Here is a 17,644-nt window from a genome sequence, read left to right as displayed (position 1 = left end):
TCATTTTTCTCAGGCGGGTAAGGAGATTTCAGTGGCGTATTTCAAATTTAAATATGCAACACCCCTGTGGGTGTGGCTATCGGTATCCAAGGGATAAATCTAAACCTGGTCATGTGACATATCAACTTTCTCAGCTCGCCAAGGGGATTTCAGCAATGTAGTTAAAATTTAGTAAACCACACCCCCTGTGGGTGTGGCCGTTGGTATGCAGTGAATCAACGTAAACCTGGTCATGTAAGGTATTGGCAGAAGCGCCGATAACCACACCCCCTGTCGCCATGGGGTCTACGACAATGGAATGTCGTTCACATAGGGGGCCTTGGTAAGATTACACGTATTGGCGACGTTGAATTTCGGAAACTACGGTGGGGGAAATTTTTTTACTAAATTAAGTGTGTTGATTTGACATTTGACCACCCCCACAATCACTCCAAAGCAGGGGGTGTGGCCTACTAGTCGCTGAATATGATGACCTGACTATTTCCGCCAAGAATTTTCCCCCAGGTCCGTCGAATCCAGTCGTAAAATTTTAAAATGCGATAAAGAAGTGTTACTTGTTTTTTGACCTTGTGACCTGGATTTTGAGGGGGTGGGGCCGAATTTGAGAAATCTGAAAATATATATTTCTCCCCAAGGTCCAAGGTTTCCAAAACGGGCGCCATTTTGAAAATCCATCAAGAAATGACCGTGCAATTAATTTCGAAACTTTACATGTTATAGCTTATGGAGAGGTCGGCCATTTAGCCTTTTGGATTTATTAACATTGGCCGATGCTCAATACTTTAAAGATGCACCATAGTTTATTTAAGCACCGTGATTCCGTAGTACACGAGCACTCAAGAAAATCACCAAATTCATTAAACACACCACTGCACTTACACGCACTACGGTTATTTTTCTCTTCCAATTATACCTCAAACATTTCTGATTGAAAACAAATAATATTACTCCATAGGGCGGCTATGTATGTACATATGTATAAATTATCACCTTTTCTATTTGTGACAACCAACGATTAAATTTTGTGAGTGTTTTGTATCGCCTAATTGTTTTCAATGAATTACAAAAATTTAAAAGTATATATTTTGAAACACATTATTTATATTACTGTATTTGCCGTTATTTGACAATTGCAATTGTCAAATTGCAATTAATTGCATAAATACATAAATATTTTGGTTATGTTTTCTAAAATAAATATATTATTTTGTGAATATTTGAATGATTCGAGGCGATTTTTTTCACTCAAAGAAATTTGACATGCAAATGATTATGACATACCTGTAGTGATATATGTTTTTTTTGAAAGCCAGGGAATTAATTCTAAATATTTTTTTGTCTATTTATTCGCGTTTCGTAAATGTTTTAGAATTTATTCGTATTTATATTGAGTCATTATTTAACGATTTTTGTGGCAAATATATATCCCCTCTCCGAATATTGGGAACATATATGTTCCCAGTTATGTATGTACTGGTATACCAATATTTGGCAAACACTTAAAAATACTTGTTAACGACTTGGTATGAAATTATCTAATGCAAATAGCTCGTTATTTTTTAGCATAACTTTCTCATAATGGATAGAGTGTTTTGTAATGCTTAACCGAATCAGTAAATCAAGCCGTTGAAACAAGGCATTTATACATAAACATTCAAGCTTTGAAATTAATTGTTATGCAAAATTAACGAAAACCTATTATTAATTAAAGGGTCCTTGTGAATTAAACCATAATTACATAATACTTTATCCCGGAAGACTTGCTCTCATCATAATGACGTTACGGTTAACCATACGAGAGAAAAAGTCTCCCATTTGTGTGATAGGCTAAGAATCTATAAAATTTGTAAAGTTTTTATTTTAAAGCGATTTTGCGTGTACTTAGATTTATTTTAAGGAGAAGTACATATTTTTTTTATAAGACACTTACATATTATGGTCGGGAGTAGTGTTAAATTATGATCAGTTCCACATTCTCATTAATTAATTGCCTAATCAACTAATTCAATCTAAACATTCCGTCATCAAGGAAAACAAATAAATGGCAAATATAATCCTGTACTACACCACAAGAACAATTGCCACCTTTATAATTTCATCTCTACTTTTAAATGTTCCCTGCAAAAGTGCAATACCACCATCAAATAATTCGATACCATCCCCACTTCAAAAAGTTATCAATCAATTTAAAAACTGTACAATTGTACTTGTGTCACCACAATCCGGGAACAATTCGACCCTTCATAATTCAACAATTGGTCCGAATTTTCACCTCTATTCGGACGAAATTTCTACCCCAATAATTATAATTGGAAACCAATACATCGCCCAGGTTCTTAAGGAAATCTCCCTCTTCAAAAAACGGGACACAAAGTAAAATTTGTACAGAAATATTTGCTTGATAAGTCAATCGGGAATTAGCGTTTCTCCGATAATATCATTGATGTTCTTTATAGCTACTGTTTTCTAAATAAGATTTAAATATATTTCACTCCGAATATGCAAACTGGTAATTAATGAATGCCCTCGTTAATTTACTGCTACAAATATGCATTTCAGTTATAAGTTAAATAAATCGGTATTCGAAATGTTATAAACATTTGTAACAGTGAACACACAACTTGTCTCATTATCGTTATAATTTTTAGTCAAAATCAGAAATAAACATTGTTTTTAGAATACGGGTTATCGAATCATTCTAGCTCTTAGCCTAACACGAAATTTTAGAACCCAAAATTTTAGGATACAGCATCTACCTCTCGAACTCGAACTCGAATGCGTATCGGACGAAGAAATCAAATCCGAACCTGGAACCAGAATAAGGACCCGTAAACTCTAAGGGACTGTGCAGGAAGCAAGAAATCGGTGTAAGGCCGGGTAGGGGTCAAGGCATACTATCCTTCCCATAGGGGAGGTTGGGGTCAAAATTTCGCGATATCGATCAATTGATTTTTGTAAGGCCCCTATAATCGCCACGTAAGTAAATATTTGATTTGCGAAGTTCAAATGAGAGTCATACATATTACTTACGTAGAAAGTTTTGATATGCCGAAAAGAAATATGCAGGAAATTGATGTATGTACAACAAGCCTACGTGACAGATGCAACGTTTGCGAAGGTATATTTAGCTATTTTTCCTGCCATTTTAATTACTTTGGTAATATTCGTGACTGAAGTTATTGAATTATTTATAAGAAAGTATTCTATAATATCGACACCATTCCTCGAGGAGAAATCATGGTGCCGAATTCTGCAGTAATCATCAAATGCTAGATTTTCGTTGGTGTTCTGCATAATCCTGCAGAAAATTTCTAACCGTCTTATTCTGCGCAGTAGCTTTGCACAAAGTTTTTCTCAAGATAATTTTGCCATACATATTTGTGTAGAAAATTGCGAAAAATTTGTAAAATTAGTCAAATAGTCCGATCGTATTTTTGTTTTCTTAAAAATATGTAAACAACCTTCAAGAAACACGAAAATCTTCATCTCTGGTAAAATAAGTTATTTCTAGGACGCTAAAAATGAACTTAACCCACATAATTCATGCCGAAGATTTTATTTGACTACTATGAAATTCATAGCTCTAACACGGGCGGTTAGTCGCACAAACAAAAGGAAATTATGGTATTTCTAAAACTTTACTCAATCCTTGGAATAGAATCTATCTTTTTCTCAAGTTCCGTCTTTATTTCGTGCATCGTTTAGCTGATTCTTATCAGGAAATTCTAAATTGTCAAGTCTCAAATTGGTAATTTTAATGTGAATAGGACAGGAAGATCCCTCTCTCTGCATGTATAGTTTGACGCCGTTAATGACGTAACTTTTCGAAGTTGGAACTGGGCGGTTTATGTTCCAGGTCATTCCAGAACTAGCAACCTGCAAATCTATGTAGGTGTGCAATTGGATTATGTATTTCATTAATTTAAAATAGTAATGACTTGATATTTTGTTTTCATTACATAAATCAGTGTGTTATGGTTCGTTTATTTGAGTTGCTCCTATGTATTTAACTACCCGTCAGTCAGGACAACAGGTCATTTTGAAAGTCATTTTCCAGAGCTCGAATGCCGAATGCTCGAGATTTGATAATCCAGTGGGCGGGTCTCAGATGTCACACAAGCGTTCTAAATATCTCAAATTGAAATTTTATATGCATGTACCTAGTCCATTGCATGTACATGTAAACAGGTTGTCGCACAAAGGTTCTAAACAGCTAGGAACAGATTGTAGTGTTTGATAAATAATGCGACCCAAGGAAGTGGTTTCTCACGAGAAAGCCTCGCTGATCTAGAACATCTCACATAACTTCCGAAGTGTCTCTTAACGGTATGAAAGATTCTGGAAATACGCTTGTGGAAAATATTTAACTTTATCCGGCAAATGAATGACTTGAAGTTATGGAATTAGAGTAGGGTTTTTTAAAAAGAATCCTGGTTACAGCGAGGATAAGGAAACCAACGTTGTATTTCTGTATATATCTATCTGCTTGAAACATGCTATTCGTACGTGCTCATTTCTAGTTTGTTGCCCGGGTGGTCCATCTTAAGTAGTAAAAGAGGTCGCCTTTTACACACGATTTGGCATGAAGACGTATCTCGTTTCGTTAAAACCATTCAACGACAAACAAATACATTTGGTAGAAAACAGGTTCAGTTAAGCTTATTTTAGGAAAAATGCACATTTCTGGTTGTAAGGCTTATTTTTTAATTGTCCTCCAACTTCTAAATTTCTATCCGGTTAATGCACTATCCCTTAATTCCTTGATTTCAAAAATATCAGCCTCGTTTCAAATTAATTTTAGATTTGCGCTTCGAAAAAACGTTTCAAGCTTCGTATTAAATTCTGACTCATACTTTCAACTTCATGAAATATACCCAATCACGATATCGTTCGATGAGTGGGATGGGGACCAGGAGATTGTTGGAAAAGAAGCTTACTACTCGGCTCCAGCAAAACGATATTCCTTGCAAAAAATTAAACTATTTATCACCTTTACTTTCACCGTTCGTGAATTATGTTATGTAATCACAAAATCTGGGCATATAATTGGGGTCAATCATAATGTCCTCTTTTACAATATTTCCCCTTTAAAGCACACCGCTTCAGGCGAAACGGTGAATCAGATAACTAAGCTAGGAATCACTTGTCCCCTAACTTTCATCACGGTCACGTCCCATTCGATTGATTCCAAATGGTAAGAAAAAGTAGAAATTATTGTTCTCGTACGTCAAGTGTGCTACCTATGTCCTATGGGGAATCAGTTAATAAAACTTTTAAATTTGAATTTAATCCAAAATCCTCTTCGAATTGCACAATTTCACTCGAAGCTATCATCAAACGCACACAGAGGTGCAATCGCTTTCCAGCAGATGAGGGATTACTTCGCGATGGAAAAGCAAATCAGGAAAAATCCCAAGCTAGCAAACTGTCAAAAGTATTTTGATTCTGAGCCAGGCTGTCAAGTTGCCTACACGACCAGCGAGATAATCAAAGAACGGCTGAATGCGTCGATGGAAGGTATACATATACATAAACTCACTAATTGAATTTCATCTCTTAAAATTACGATATGTTAGTCGAGGAAATTGTATAAATAATCTGTTTCTTAAATAATCAGTACATCAGATTATGAATGAGGTAAATGTATAGAGGTTTAAATAATTGAAGATAGAGTGGTACCAGGTACCTATCGTGTTTAAGGTTTAGTGCTGTTAGGCGCTAGATCATCTTCTGTCGGCGCTGCCGCTTTTAATTTAAAAGAAAGTCTACTGACCTACTAGTTTTCTATTCTATATACATATGCACGTATTTACCTCCCTTTGCTCCTTTTCTTATACGCTTACAAATATTCTGATTAATGCTTATCTACATATTTTTTCAGCTAGACCATGTCCAATGTTTGATAGCAAATCCAATTTCAAATGGACCCCTCTATACATATGCGAACGGAACATTCCAACCACGCTACCAGACAATTTCTCAGACTACGTTCAACCCCTGATATCCTCATTCGTTCAAAGGGGATTTTATTTAATTTATTGCATCCCGAAAGCCGAGTATGACCGCCCCTCCTGGTCGTGGATTGTATCACCTTTCGACACACCCATCTGGCTCACCTTGGTCACCTGCTCCATCATCTTCGGCGCAGTTGGCCGACGAATCGCTATGATATTTGATGCTATGAATTTCTTTATTTATATTTCTCTCCCTAAGTTTAAACATTGGAAGCACCCAGCCTTGTTTCTTAGTCTGACACTTACCTCGTTTCTAAGCTATCACTACGAAGCTTTCATGACAACCAGTATAACCGCTCCGTTACAACTTCATGTATTTACGAGTATTAAAGAGGCACTTGATCATGGGTTTCGATTAGTAGTATCCAGCCCGCAGGTGGTCGTTCTGTTAAAAGCTCACGTAGGAGAAAATATCGCGAAACAAGTTGGAAGGAATGTTTCTTTCCTGAGTGTCATTATTGACCCTGAAATCGATCAGGTTGCTCAGCCGTTCAAAATCACTTGGCGAGACAAATTGGCTTCGATTAAAGGGACAATATACATATATGACCATAGATCGGAGTCCTCCGGGCTTGGAGTACGTACTCCGGCCTCCGGAGGCCGGAGTACGCAGCTTTTTCTGGAGGCCGGAGTACGCGGAGGCCGGAGTACGGAGGCCGGAGTACGCAAAATTTCCGATCGCATAGATAGGAGAATTCCGGGCTTGGAGTACGCGACTTTTTCTGGAGGCCGGAGTACGCGTGGCCAGCCGGAGGCCGGAGTACGCATGGCCGGCCGGAGGCCGGAGTACGCAAAATATCCGATCTATGTATATGACGCCTTGGCGTATAAACTGAGAAATACTAGAGTCTTCTCGCAGGGTAGTCAGGTCCTCTGTTTCCTGATCAAACGACCAATTGGTCCTTTCACTTGCGTTTTAAACTCTTTTGGAACCATGACGGCGTCCTGGTTTTTACAAAACTTTGACCAATGGAGCGGTCCAGAAGGTATTTTTGATATGTTTCGAGAACGATTTTATACAACAATAGCGAGAAAATTGGCCAAGGATAGATTCAGGATGGAAAAATTATTGTATGGTGGAAATTATCGGGAAGGGGAGATTAAACTGGGACTATTATCTAATTTTGGCATTTTATTTTTGTACTGGTTATTTTGCTTGGGGGTGGGTTCAATTATATTTTGTATTGAAATAAGATTTTATGTCCTCGTAAGAACCTGTGCAAAATATTACGGCAAACTTAGTACGGCTTGGGTGAGCTTAATGCAACATGGTCCCGCTAGAGGATTAATTTTTATCAAATTTACAATGTCAACGCCAAAGGTATAATATAAAATATCGGCGACATTGTAGAAAATTTGTTCCTCTCTGATAACCATTGTGACTACTATTAAGGTAGAATTGCATTTGTACTACTTAAACAGTTAGTATTGTCATATAAAAAGTACGGTTAAGTTTACTGCTTGCATTTACAACAACGGTTAACGTTTGCCGGACAAAAGTTGAAGGTGTGGGTGGCCATTTATTTCTTCGTCGATGGTGTTGTTATAGATATGTTGATTTGTAAAATATTTTGGATATTCTTTACGAGTTGGCGTCTTTGCGACATTTTGAATAAAAAATGTTAACTAAATACTAGTCTTCGCAATAGGTTAGATTCGACACAAAGTTGATAATCTCACTGAATTGATAGAAACGGAAATAATCCTTCAGTTTACCGAGGTAGTTAAAACTGGTATTATGGTAATTCATAGATGGAATTATGCACAAAAATGATAAAAACTGTTGACGTGCTTGATAATAATTGCATGCATCGATATTCTAGAGGAATAAATTGTCTAAGCTCTAAACCTTTAGAAATAAATATCTAATTACTAATTTATTAACACCAAAATAAATTGTTTTAATTTATTCAGTGTAAAGAATTTCAATAGAAATATGTACATACACCGCAAATCTAAAACAATTATGGACAGTTACCAAGAGTGCATTTCCTGGTGTCCGTATTAAAATACGACCCAGCTGGACAAGTGAAGTCGTACGTGTACAATTTCCCCTTTATCATCACACACCTGTAGTACTTGTGACAGTCCCCACCGTTTGCGTAGGTCCCAGCGGTCATGCATTTGAAAGGGACTGAACCGATCAGTCTTTGCAACGAGTTATACACGTTAATTCTGCCAGAACCGAAACGGTCGTTGGGAAAACTGGTGTCCGGTACGCCACCACAAACCTGCCCAGTCGATACTACATTCGTATCTGCCCCGAGTCGCAGGTAGTTTGCCACATCAGCATTGGTCAAGCTGGGGTTGTACGCCCGTAAGATGGCTATCAAACCGGATACATGCGCGGCTGCCATTCCCGTACCGGATACAGTTCGATACAAGTCATCACCAAGATAAGATGCTGACTGAATGCCGACCCCAGGGGCGGAAACATCTGGCTTGAATGCACCCGTGATACCAGGACCGACCGAGGAGGACGTGGAAAGCCGGTCATTCATATCCGTACTACCCACACCGATGGCGTCCACATTATCCCCAGGGGACTCCGTAGTAAAGCAACCTGGACCAGTATCTCCAATCGCGAAAATGGGGACTATGTCGGCAGAAATCCATATTGCAATAATAGGATCAAACCTACTCACAGTTAAACAATTTTTGCATCCTTGAAATCTATGTTACGCGATTAAAGTGATAGAGAGCAGTTACATACCATTGGGAATTACGACCAAGGCTCCAACTATTATTAATTATTACTGGAGCCCTACTACAATCAAAATTGCCGTTCGCGTTCCACGGACAGAACATGAACGAGGCACAATTAATCAGGTCAAGTCCAGTACAACCATTGCTGTCACATGCACGGCATGCCATCCATTTTGCGTCCGGATAAACACCAATGCCTCCTTTTCCACAGAGGGTACCGGTCTAAATATTGATTACTCATAAATTTCGCAAGTATACCACGGCAGCATATAAGTTAGAAAATCCTTACAACGTGAGTCCCACGTCCAGTTGTGTCGATCGGATCGGGGTTGAAACTGACTGCATCCAACCACCCATACTCCTTGCCAACCCAATTGTCCCTTAAGGTTTCATGCGTTTGACGACAGCCAGTATCAATGACTCCCACAACGACTGGCGACGCAGGAACAGCTGACGCCTTGAGTAACGATACAGCTTGAGATGCCTTGACTTTGTCAATGCCCCATGGCACCATTGCAGGGAAAGCTCTTGGCGAAACTCTGTCCGAATTTTTGGCATCCAGTCGAATTACTTCTTCCAAATTGACAGATTTAACATCCTCTAGGTCTGCGAGGGCTTTAATATTGTCCATTGTTGCATCTTTTACAAAAACTTGGTTCGAAATCCATAAAGATTCATATTTTGTTTGTTGCTCTTTCGCTCTGTTTTGTAAGTAATCGATCACTTTGACCTGGCTAAGGTCGGCATGAGCGAGAAGATTTTTGCGGAGTGCCGTAATTTTGGCACCCCTATCGGCAAATCGAGATCTGCGGGTGTGTTGTAAAATGTAGTCGGTCCCGTTGTGGAAGGTGATAAAGATATTGGATGTCTTCCTGGAAAGCAGGCGCCGATCGATTTTTGAAGGATCGGATTTTGCTTCATTGACTAATGCAATGATTGTTATAGCAACAAGGATTAGCTTCATGATTGTATGATGAAGAGCCAAATTGGCTACTATTGAATGAGCTGTTCAACTGATATGCATAAATGACGAGTGTGATAGGTTTTTATACCAGCATGATATTACCTACTTGGTCATTAATCTACTGACACAGATGCATTTGTTGCAATCCTTTAATTGCTAACCATTAATTTATTGAGTCTCAACGCTAATAATTTATGTTATAATTATCTGGAAAGTTTGGCTAGATAAATTCGTGGAATAATTTTATCTGCTATTTCATGGTACATATTTATAAATTTAATTTTATGAATTATTTAATTAAAAATTTATTAGAATTTGTTCCTTTATGGGCAGAAAGTGGTCGTCAAAAGGGAATAAAAATCATCCGCATTGATGTTGAGTTACGAATGGGAACATAATGTCTAAATGTCTACTTGTGTCAACGGATATGATGCATGACATGATGGAAATTTATCTGTTGATAGTGCATAAAGTTTTTTTTAGTCTTAAACAAATTTTAAAACTAGGTTGGGCATTTTATCAATAAATTTGCAATGGTAAATATGTAAATGAGTTATGTATATAATTAAGAATGTATGTACCGTCACATTTGAGCACTTTCTGCTTCGTTTGTCGATTAATTGTTTATCTAACGAGAGATTATCTTCATCTATTTATATAAGGGGATGTCTACACATTATGTCACAGTTGAGCTATGTAAAAGTTCAGCCTGGGGTCCCAAATGGGTCATACGTTAAATGCTGAAGCAAGAAGGAAGGATGGTCAGAAAAATGGCTATTTTGTGTAACATAGATTATGGAAGTTCCCTAAGTGATACAAGATGCTTGCATTTGGTTTATTTTCTTATTTATTTCTATAAATTTATTTATTATATTGCACATCGATAGTCCAGCACATTATACATATTTATATACAAAAAATTATGAAATTCAGTAATTGTTCGTGCAAGAACGACAATATATGTATCTTTTCGTGGCTCATTCTTAGCATTTAAAATGTGGTAGGAATACGTATTTACGAACTAATCAATAACGGGAACGTTCATATGTTACGCCATCAAAAAAGTTGGGTTGGTGGTTTTAGGTCGCCTTCGTCACTCGTGTACAGCTTGACAGGATTAGGATAGGGAAAGGGTTTGTGGGTGATCTCAAAGAAATTGGCCTCTTTGTGATGACGTAATATATGGACATTCCCAAATCATGTTTCATTAACCATATATACGAAAGTATGCAGAAAGCTTAGAAAAACCGGCATCTTTCACTTGGATTGTACCGCGCCCCAACGGGGCAGTGAAATGCGTCCGAAAACTCCTTAAAGTTGCTTAGCGTCCCCAAAACTCTGACGGATGCGGGGCTGTGGACATCATATGTTACCTGGTCAGTGAGTCGGGTGGTCTCCGTTTCATCGTCCTCGAAGGCCTCACACCATTCCTAAATTAATAATAAGAAATGTGGGGATTACTCAAAAAGTAGTAACAATTATGGCATAAGTTGACCAAATTAGTTTTAATCGATCACAAATTAAATTGGTTTGGAATTTGCAAATGAGACGATCCCCCAATGGGCATGTGTGGTAGAGGTACTTGCTTGTAAATATGTCTAAAAGTTGACAAATGTTAAATACACTTTCAAAATTTACCACTCGTTTTCTCCTTTTCGGATGCAAACAACTCCTCCAAACGTGCCCATTGAGAAATCATTTCGAGTCTTTTCAAAAAATTCATATTAATTAAATTTGCAATCGGTTGACACTTGTTTGCTAAAAAGTGATGCGCTGCAATTGTTAAATTTAGTATGGTTCAATTTTTGAGATAAGAAGAGGCCTGCATGCCATAAACTTTACAAGAAAAAAAGGTTCTCGTTCAAAAAATCCAACCAAATTTTAAAGTAATACGGTTTTAAATTCCAATGTCACAAGTCCAAGTTTTGGACTTGTGACAAGGTTCCAATACAGAGGTCGACGCCGCCGAGTGTACGCCGCCGCTGCCGAAAAATCTGATTTCCTATTCCTTTAACATTGCAACGCCATAGAGGCCGCTGAAAAATTAATCAAATCTGGCGTCGCGGCACCGCCGAAACTTTGTCGGCGTCGACCTCTACTTACAATGCGAAGTGTATGTAACCCTCCGATTTAGTTGACATTTCGAAATTACGTGGTCCATGTCAGTACAACCAACGTTTCTTCAGACAGTTTGTGCGATGGTCAGAATTTGGCAAAATATTTGAGGTCAAAGTTGAAAAACGGGCGATTTTTACCAGGCGGAGGAAGCAAACTCAACTTCCATTCTCTTCATGTGCTAAAAATTGCACATTTTTCAACTTTGTCCTCAAATATTTTGCCAAATTCTGACCATCGCACAAACTGTCTGAAGAAACGTTGGTTGTACTGACATGGACCACGTAATTTCGAAGTTTCAACCAAATCGGATGGTTACACTTCACACCATCGCATTGTTAGTCCAAAATCTTTAAATAAGTATTTACCTGCGCCCAAGAAATGAAAAATATTTGCTCTTTGGTAAACCGAGATAATTGTGGGAACTGAAATTTTCCGTAAGATGAATTTTCTATATCGTTGTCTACCCAGGATTTGAAGGCCATTTCCATCCCGATTATGTCAGCCACGTTATCCCTTAAGGTGAAAGTTCCATTGATTCGGATTCCCTCTTTGTTAGGAAGGTGGACCTTGTAACCGCTATACTGCCTCTCGACACAGTCACATTTTTCTTTAAAGACATCCTTCGTGATTTCGGATGGTTCCGCATGAACGAAAACTTGTGTTTTGTTTTCTGCAAGGCAGAATAAATTTATTGGAAACAAGTAGCAAAATTGGAAAATAAAAATCTGTTCGTTTGATTTAAAATTTAAAATTTGTTTTGGTGAAATATTAAGCTCAATGAAAAATATTTAAGAGCTATCCATAAATAATATAGAAATTATGAAATCCCACTGTTACGAAATATCTAATTCATGCCATGCAATTTGCAATTTTTTTTACAAAATTGTAAAAAACATCTAAACATGTATGAACGGCTCTTGGAATAATAATTATTACAATTTTTATGAAATTTTAAAATTTTAATTTAACCATGATTAAAACTTAACTTAATTTTAACTTATGTGTTCGGAAAAAGTAATAATTTGTCAATCAAATGCGCCGACTTTTAATAAACCGTTGCAAACGAAATGTAGCAAAGGTGTGAAAACATACGGAATTGTCTTTGTGGCACGCCCAGAACGTCCTTCGTCACTTTCCCGTCATTGTCTCACATCACCCCACATCTCATTTTGCCCCGTTTTGACACCCCACCCGCGTACTTCGAACGTACACGACCATACCTTTCAATAGACACCCCATATGACAAAAGTCATTTTTCGACATTCGACACCTCCCACACGGTCATGGGGTCGTCGCACGTCGAAATGATGACGATTTCTGAAATCCCCGCCCAAAAATACGTCTAAAACGGTGACAACAAAAAATTCACCAATTTTCGACTTTGGCGTCGTCTACACGGTCATGGGGTCGTCGCACGTCGAAATGATGGCGATTTCTGAAATCCCCGTCCAAAAATACGTCTAAAACGGTGGAAACAAAAAATTCGACACGTTTGACCGTTGGCGTCATCACCGTGGCGCTGTGACCTTACGACCTACAAGGCCCATCTTCGAACTCATCCTGTCCCTAAAAATTAGAAACACGTTGGCGAAAACCGGATGTCGAAATTCGAATCCGTTCTAAAGTTATCGTGGATACGGACGGACGGACGGACAGACAAGACATTTCCATAAAGGGGTTTTCACCCCTTAATAAGTAGATCCAAAATAAATAGTGATGACTGATCAAGAAAATGGCACATTTTTAATCATTCCCCCACTCAATAAATTAATTTTAAAATTCTGGAGGAATATTTTGTAGATATTTATGTAACTGATTAATAGAAAGGTGATGAATTTTTTAATCCATTTTCGATGAGTTCCAACTTTTCTGAATTATTCTTAAACTTGAGGTGTTCTTCACAAAATGTCACAATCTGTAGTGTACATATATTTTTTTAATTGGGAGTTACCTTCTCTACAAATTTGAAATCCAGAAATTGTCAATAAATTCCCACAATCTAGAACATACCTGTTCACTTTCATTCATGTGACTGAATATGATAGAGAATGATAGTGAATGAAAGTGAATTTCCTGTGATTTGAATGAAAATGAGTGAAGGATTTCGTCATTTCAGATGAATGACCGTGAATGAAAGGATTTTTCATTCATTTCTTTTTCACCCTATGCTTAATACATGGGGCGAAGTAAGAAATGAAGTCAGATGAAGTGAAATGAAATGAATATGAACGAAAATGAGTGAATGTGAATGAAAATCTTCAGTCCGAAATCGGGATGACTGACTTTTGAATGAAAACGACATTTTTGAACAGGTATGACCAAGAAATGATTTAAAATGCGTGGCGTTTTTAAAGATTTTGGCCTTTGGTCATACATACATACATACATTTCTTAAAAACTTACCGAGTGCTACTCCATTTAAGTAGGTCATCACCGCGTGACCCAACTCATGTCCCACGGTTACGCCTAAATTGGCGAATTTGAAAACGTCCAGAAACCCGGGATGGAATCGGGGCATCTGCACCCAACCGGGTGTAACGAAGACAAAATCCGGGACCAAGTGGTACGTCGCATTTTGGGTTAGAGTCAGTTTCGCCGCCGTTATTATGCTTCCCAGGTGCGCACTTGATTCCTGGAGTTTGTTAAATTTATCGACTTGTTCCAAATTTTTGAGTAAATCGTTCGAATCGAGGGGAAGAGATGAGTACAATTCGTCGAGAATACCCGGGTTGTCGAAGGTAACCGGAACGAATTCGATCGTGGTGTTGAGAAAAATCGGGGTCGGAATCCATGGCGCCGATGTCACCGATTTTTTCACCGTTTGGAGGACACGATTCGAAATTTCGGCAGCGCTTGAAATAATTTCGATGTTCTTTTCCAGGAATAATTTTGCCAGGAGGAGCGGAAATTTGGATTGGAGTATAAAACTGCAGAGCTCTTTCTTGGCGTGAGCTACAAAGTACATAAGGGTAGAAAATTGGTATGAAATCGTTACTGCTTGGAATAAGAGTTGGTATCAGTTTATGGATTTTATACTTACAATGCGATGGTGTGAAGTGTAACCCTCCGATTTGGTTGAAATTTTAAAATTATGTGAATTTTGTGCCATGGTTCGAATTCTCCAAAATATTTGAGGTCCAAGACGAAAAATGTGAATTTTTTTACCAAGCAGAGGAAGCAAACCTCATTCGGAAATCGCTTATTTTTTACCTTTGACCTCCAGTATTTTGACAAATTCCACCCATTGCCCGAAGAAACATTGCTTGCATTTATTTGGGACGCATAATCCGAAAATTTCAACTAACTCGGAGTGTTACACTTATCAGGGTCGCATTGTAAGTGTAAATATGTACACTCTAACTAATTTAGAGAACCATATTTAGGTGTAACTCTCCCGGCTTATTAGGCGTGTATTTTATCGTGGAAATTTTCTAACAATGCAAGTCTTGTCTTTTGCGTGTACAACTAACAATGGAGGTCTCCCAATGTATACTCACAGATTTGGACCAAACTAGCGTCAATCGATCACAAACATAATTAGTATGAAATTTGCAAATGGAACTATCTGCCAATTCGCCCGTGTGGCGGAGATATTTGCATCCACAGCGGAAAAAATGTGCAGCAATTTTGGAAAATGAAAAATTTGCCAGCCTTTGGGGTGCATTTTCTCCTATTTTTATGCAAATATCTCCGCTAAACCTGCGCATTGGTAGATAAATAGTTCCATTTGCAAATTTGATACTAATTATATTTGTTATCGATTGACGCTAGTTTGGCCCAAATCTGTGAGCATACGTTGGGAGACCTCCATTCTGAGTTGTACACGTAGAAGACAAAAAAAACCTATTAAATTTTGTGTTCGAAATTTTTCTCACCGATTAGGAACGATGCTATACGGTCGTACAGCCAATCGCCATATTTCCCCAAGATATTCCTCTCCTGAGAATCATTTGGTTTTTGGGCATAATTTATCAAAGCTGTCCATCTCGTATTTGTAGTGCAGGAGGTGTAAAACTGCTTCAATTTTCCTTCCGCCCCCGGACTCGAAGTTTGGATGGCGTCTGTGGGAGGACATTTCAAATTTTAATTTTATAATGTACTATCTAGGAAGATATTTTTTTCGAAATGCCTTGATTTTTGTTAATTTTTAGCAAAGATGGGAAATAATTTAGAAAACTGAGTGGTTGTGTTTTTATCATGGTCTCTGCACTTGGGGGTTGCTTTAGAGATGAATTCGAAGCTACGACAGGTTGTGGCAGTTTATTCGATTTTCAAAAAAAATAAAAATCCGGAGTTGGAGAATTCGCAAAATTTACGCTCGATTTTCAATTTGTTACTCTAAAAAAAAATCGAGCGTAAATTTTGCGAATTCTCCAACTCCGGATTTTTAAAATTTTTTTGAAAATCGAATAAACTGGTACAACCTGTTGTATTTAGCTCCGAATTCATCTCCAAAGCAAACCCCCAAGAGCAAAGACCTTGGGGTTTTATGGAATAGTGTAGATAAATAATTACCTAATAGGGCTATAATCGACCGTTCGTTCCATTTGGAGACGTCCGACGTTCGTGTGGCCGCCTTTGCCCTGGTCTCTTTTAACTTGGCCACCTTTCCTTTAATCCAACCCTGGCAGGCGTACTGTCATAACAAGCATATATTAAAATATTATTCTTAGAAATTTCAGATAAATCCATCAAACATATAGTCGCGCCAATTTTAAAAAGACGTAAGTGCACTGGATGCTTAATTTCAAAAAGACATAAGTCCACTCGATGCTTAATCCTAAAAAGACGTAAGTGCACTCCGTGCTTAATCCTAAAAAGACGTACATAAGAACACTCGACGCTTAGTTTAAGAAAAACGTAAGTGCACTCGATGCTTAATTCTAAAAAGACGTAACTACACAAAAAAAATTCTACAAACTAAGTACAATTCTAAATTTACAACAGATAATTAGTTTTTCTAAATTGTTTTGTAAATGGAAATTTGAATGTCTTTGCCCCAGTTGGCTAGTAATGACAGAACGTTCGAAATTTAAAAACCACGCCCGAGTGGCGTGGTTCTCAGCGCCTAAATTTTGAGAAATTAAACCTGACAAGTAATATATTTTTTTCTCAGCCAAAAAAATAAAAAAATAAAAAAAACTTGCTGAAAAAAATTCCTTTCGAAATTGTTCCTCTACAAGGCAACTACATATTAAGTTTTTTCAAATAAAACTTTGCCCCAAACTCGTAATGAATACCCCGAATATTAATACTTACCTTGTAAAAGTCCTCGCAAGGAGGGAACGATTCATCCATGGAGGATTACAAATACTCGACAGCCTTTACTAAACAAGCCGAATTAGTTTCACACGACTCCTCATGACCGGTTTTTGCCGCAGTTTTTTGCCGAAATAGAATTTCGTACGTGGAAAACAATAACAAAGTAGCGGATGACGTAATGGCGAATAATGTGAAGTCTTTCATGGTAAACGAACGTATATAATTATAAAGTTATTCACGTACAAACATAAATTAGATAGTTTAATTGGAGGAAATTTAAATGATTTTAGTGTAATTATACATCACTATTGTAGCTATAATTTTTTTTATGATAATATTTTCAGAAGTGTTAAGATTCTGCTCGATCAGTGTCAACTGAGCCGGAATCTTGGACTATCTGCCTTTTTACATATTGGGATTGACAAATGCGTGTGTTCCAAGTTATTTTGAGGCTGGGAGAAGTATGTAGGACTGGATGAGTCATCGTCGGAATGGTCTAAATCCACACATATTTACATAATGATTTCTTCCCTTTGTGAATTTATTTTAAAATTCTGAACGGTTAATTTGAACAAATTTA

General features: G+C 37.6%; 2 protein-coding genes across 2 annotated transcripts; both read right to left on the bottom strand.

The window, feature by feature from the left end:
• Nucleotides 1-7,872: 7,872 nt before the first annotated feature.
• LOC110856563 (bacillopeptidase F) lies at nt 7,873-9,727 on the bottom strand. The gene is made up of 3 exons (XM_022105049.2): nt 9,010-9,727; nt 8,728-8,942; nt 7,873-8,651 (listed from the first exon to the last, which is right to left on the bottom strand). Exons 1-3 carry the CDS (start codon nt 9,682-9,684, stop codon nt 7,979-7,981), a joined length of 1,563 nt encoding a protein of 520 aa, XP_021960741.1. The 5' UTR covers nt 9,685-9,727; the 3' UTR covers nt 7,873-7,978.
• Nucleotides 9,728-10,922: 1,195 nt separating this feature from the next.
• LOC110856448 (endothelin-converting enzyme 1) lies at nt 10,923-17,358 on the bottom strand. Its single transcript, XM_035857066.1, has 6 exons — nt 17,062-17,358; nt 16,318-16,438; nt 15,678-15,863; nt 14,206-14,754; nt 12,168-12,472; nt 10,923-11,114 (listed from the first exon to the last, which is right to left on the bottom strand). The coding sequence occupies exons 1-6, from the start codon at nt 17,098-17,100 to the stop codon at nt 10,923-10,925; spliced, it is 1,392 nt and encodes a 463-aa protein (XP_035712959.1). The 5' UTR covers nt 17,101-17,358.
• Between the last annotated feature and the right edge of the window lie 286 nt (nt 17,359-17,644).

This window comes from Folsomia candida, unplaced genomic scaffold, assembly GCF_002217175.1.
Source record: "Folsomia candida strain VU population unplaced genomic scaffold, ASM221717v1 Fcan01_Sc016, whole genome shotgun sequence".
NCBI lineage: Eukaryota > Metazoa > Arthropoda > Collembola > Entomobryomorpha > Isotomidae > Folsomia > Folsomia candida.
This window is presented reverse-complemented; position numbering and strand designations above follow the sequence as displayed.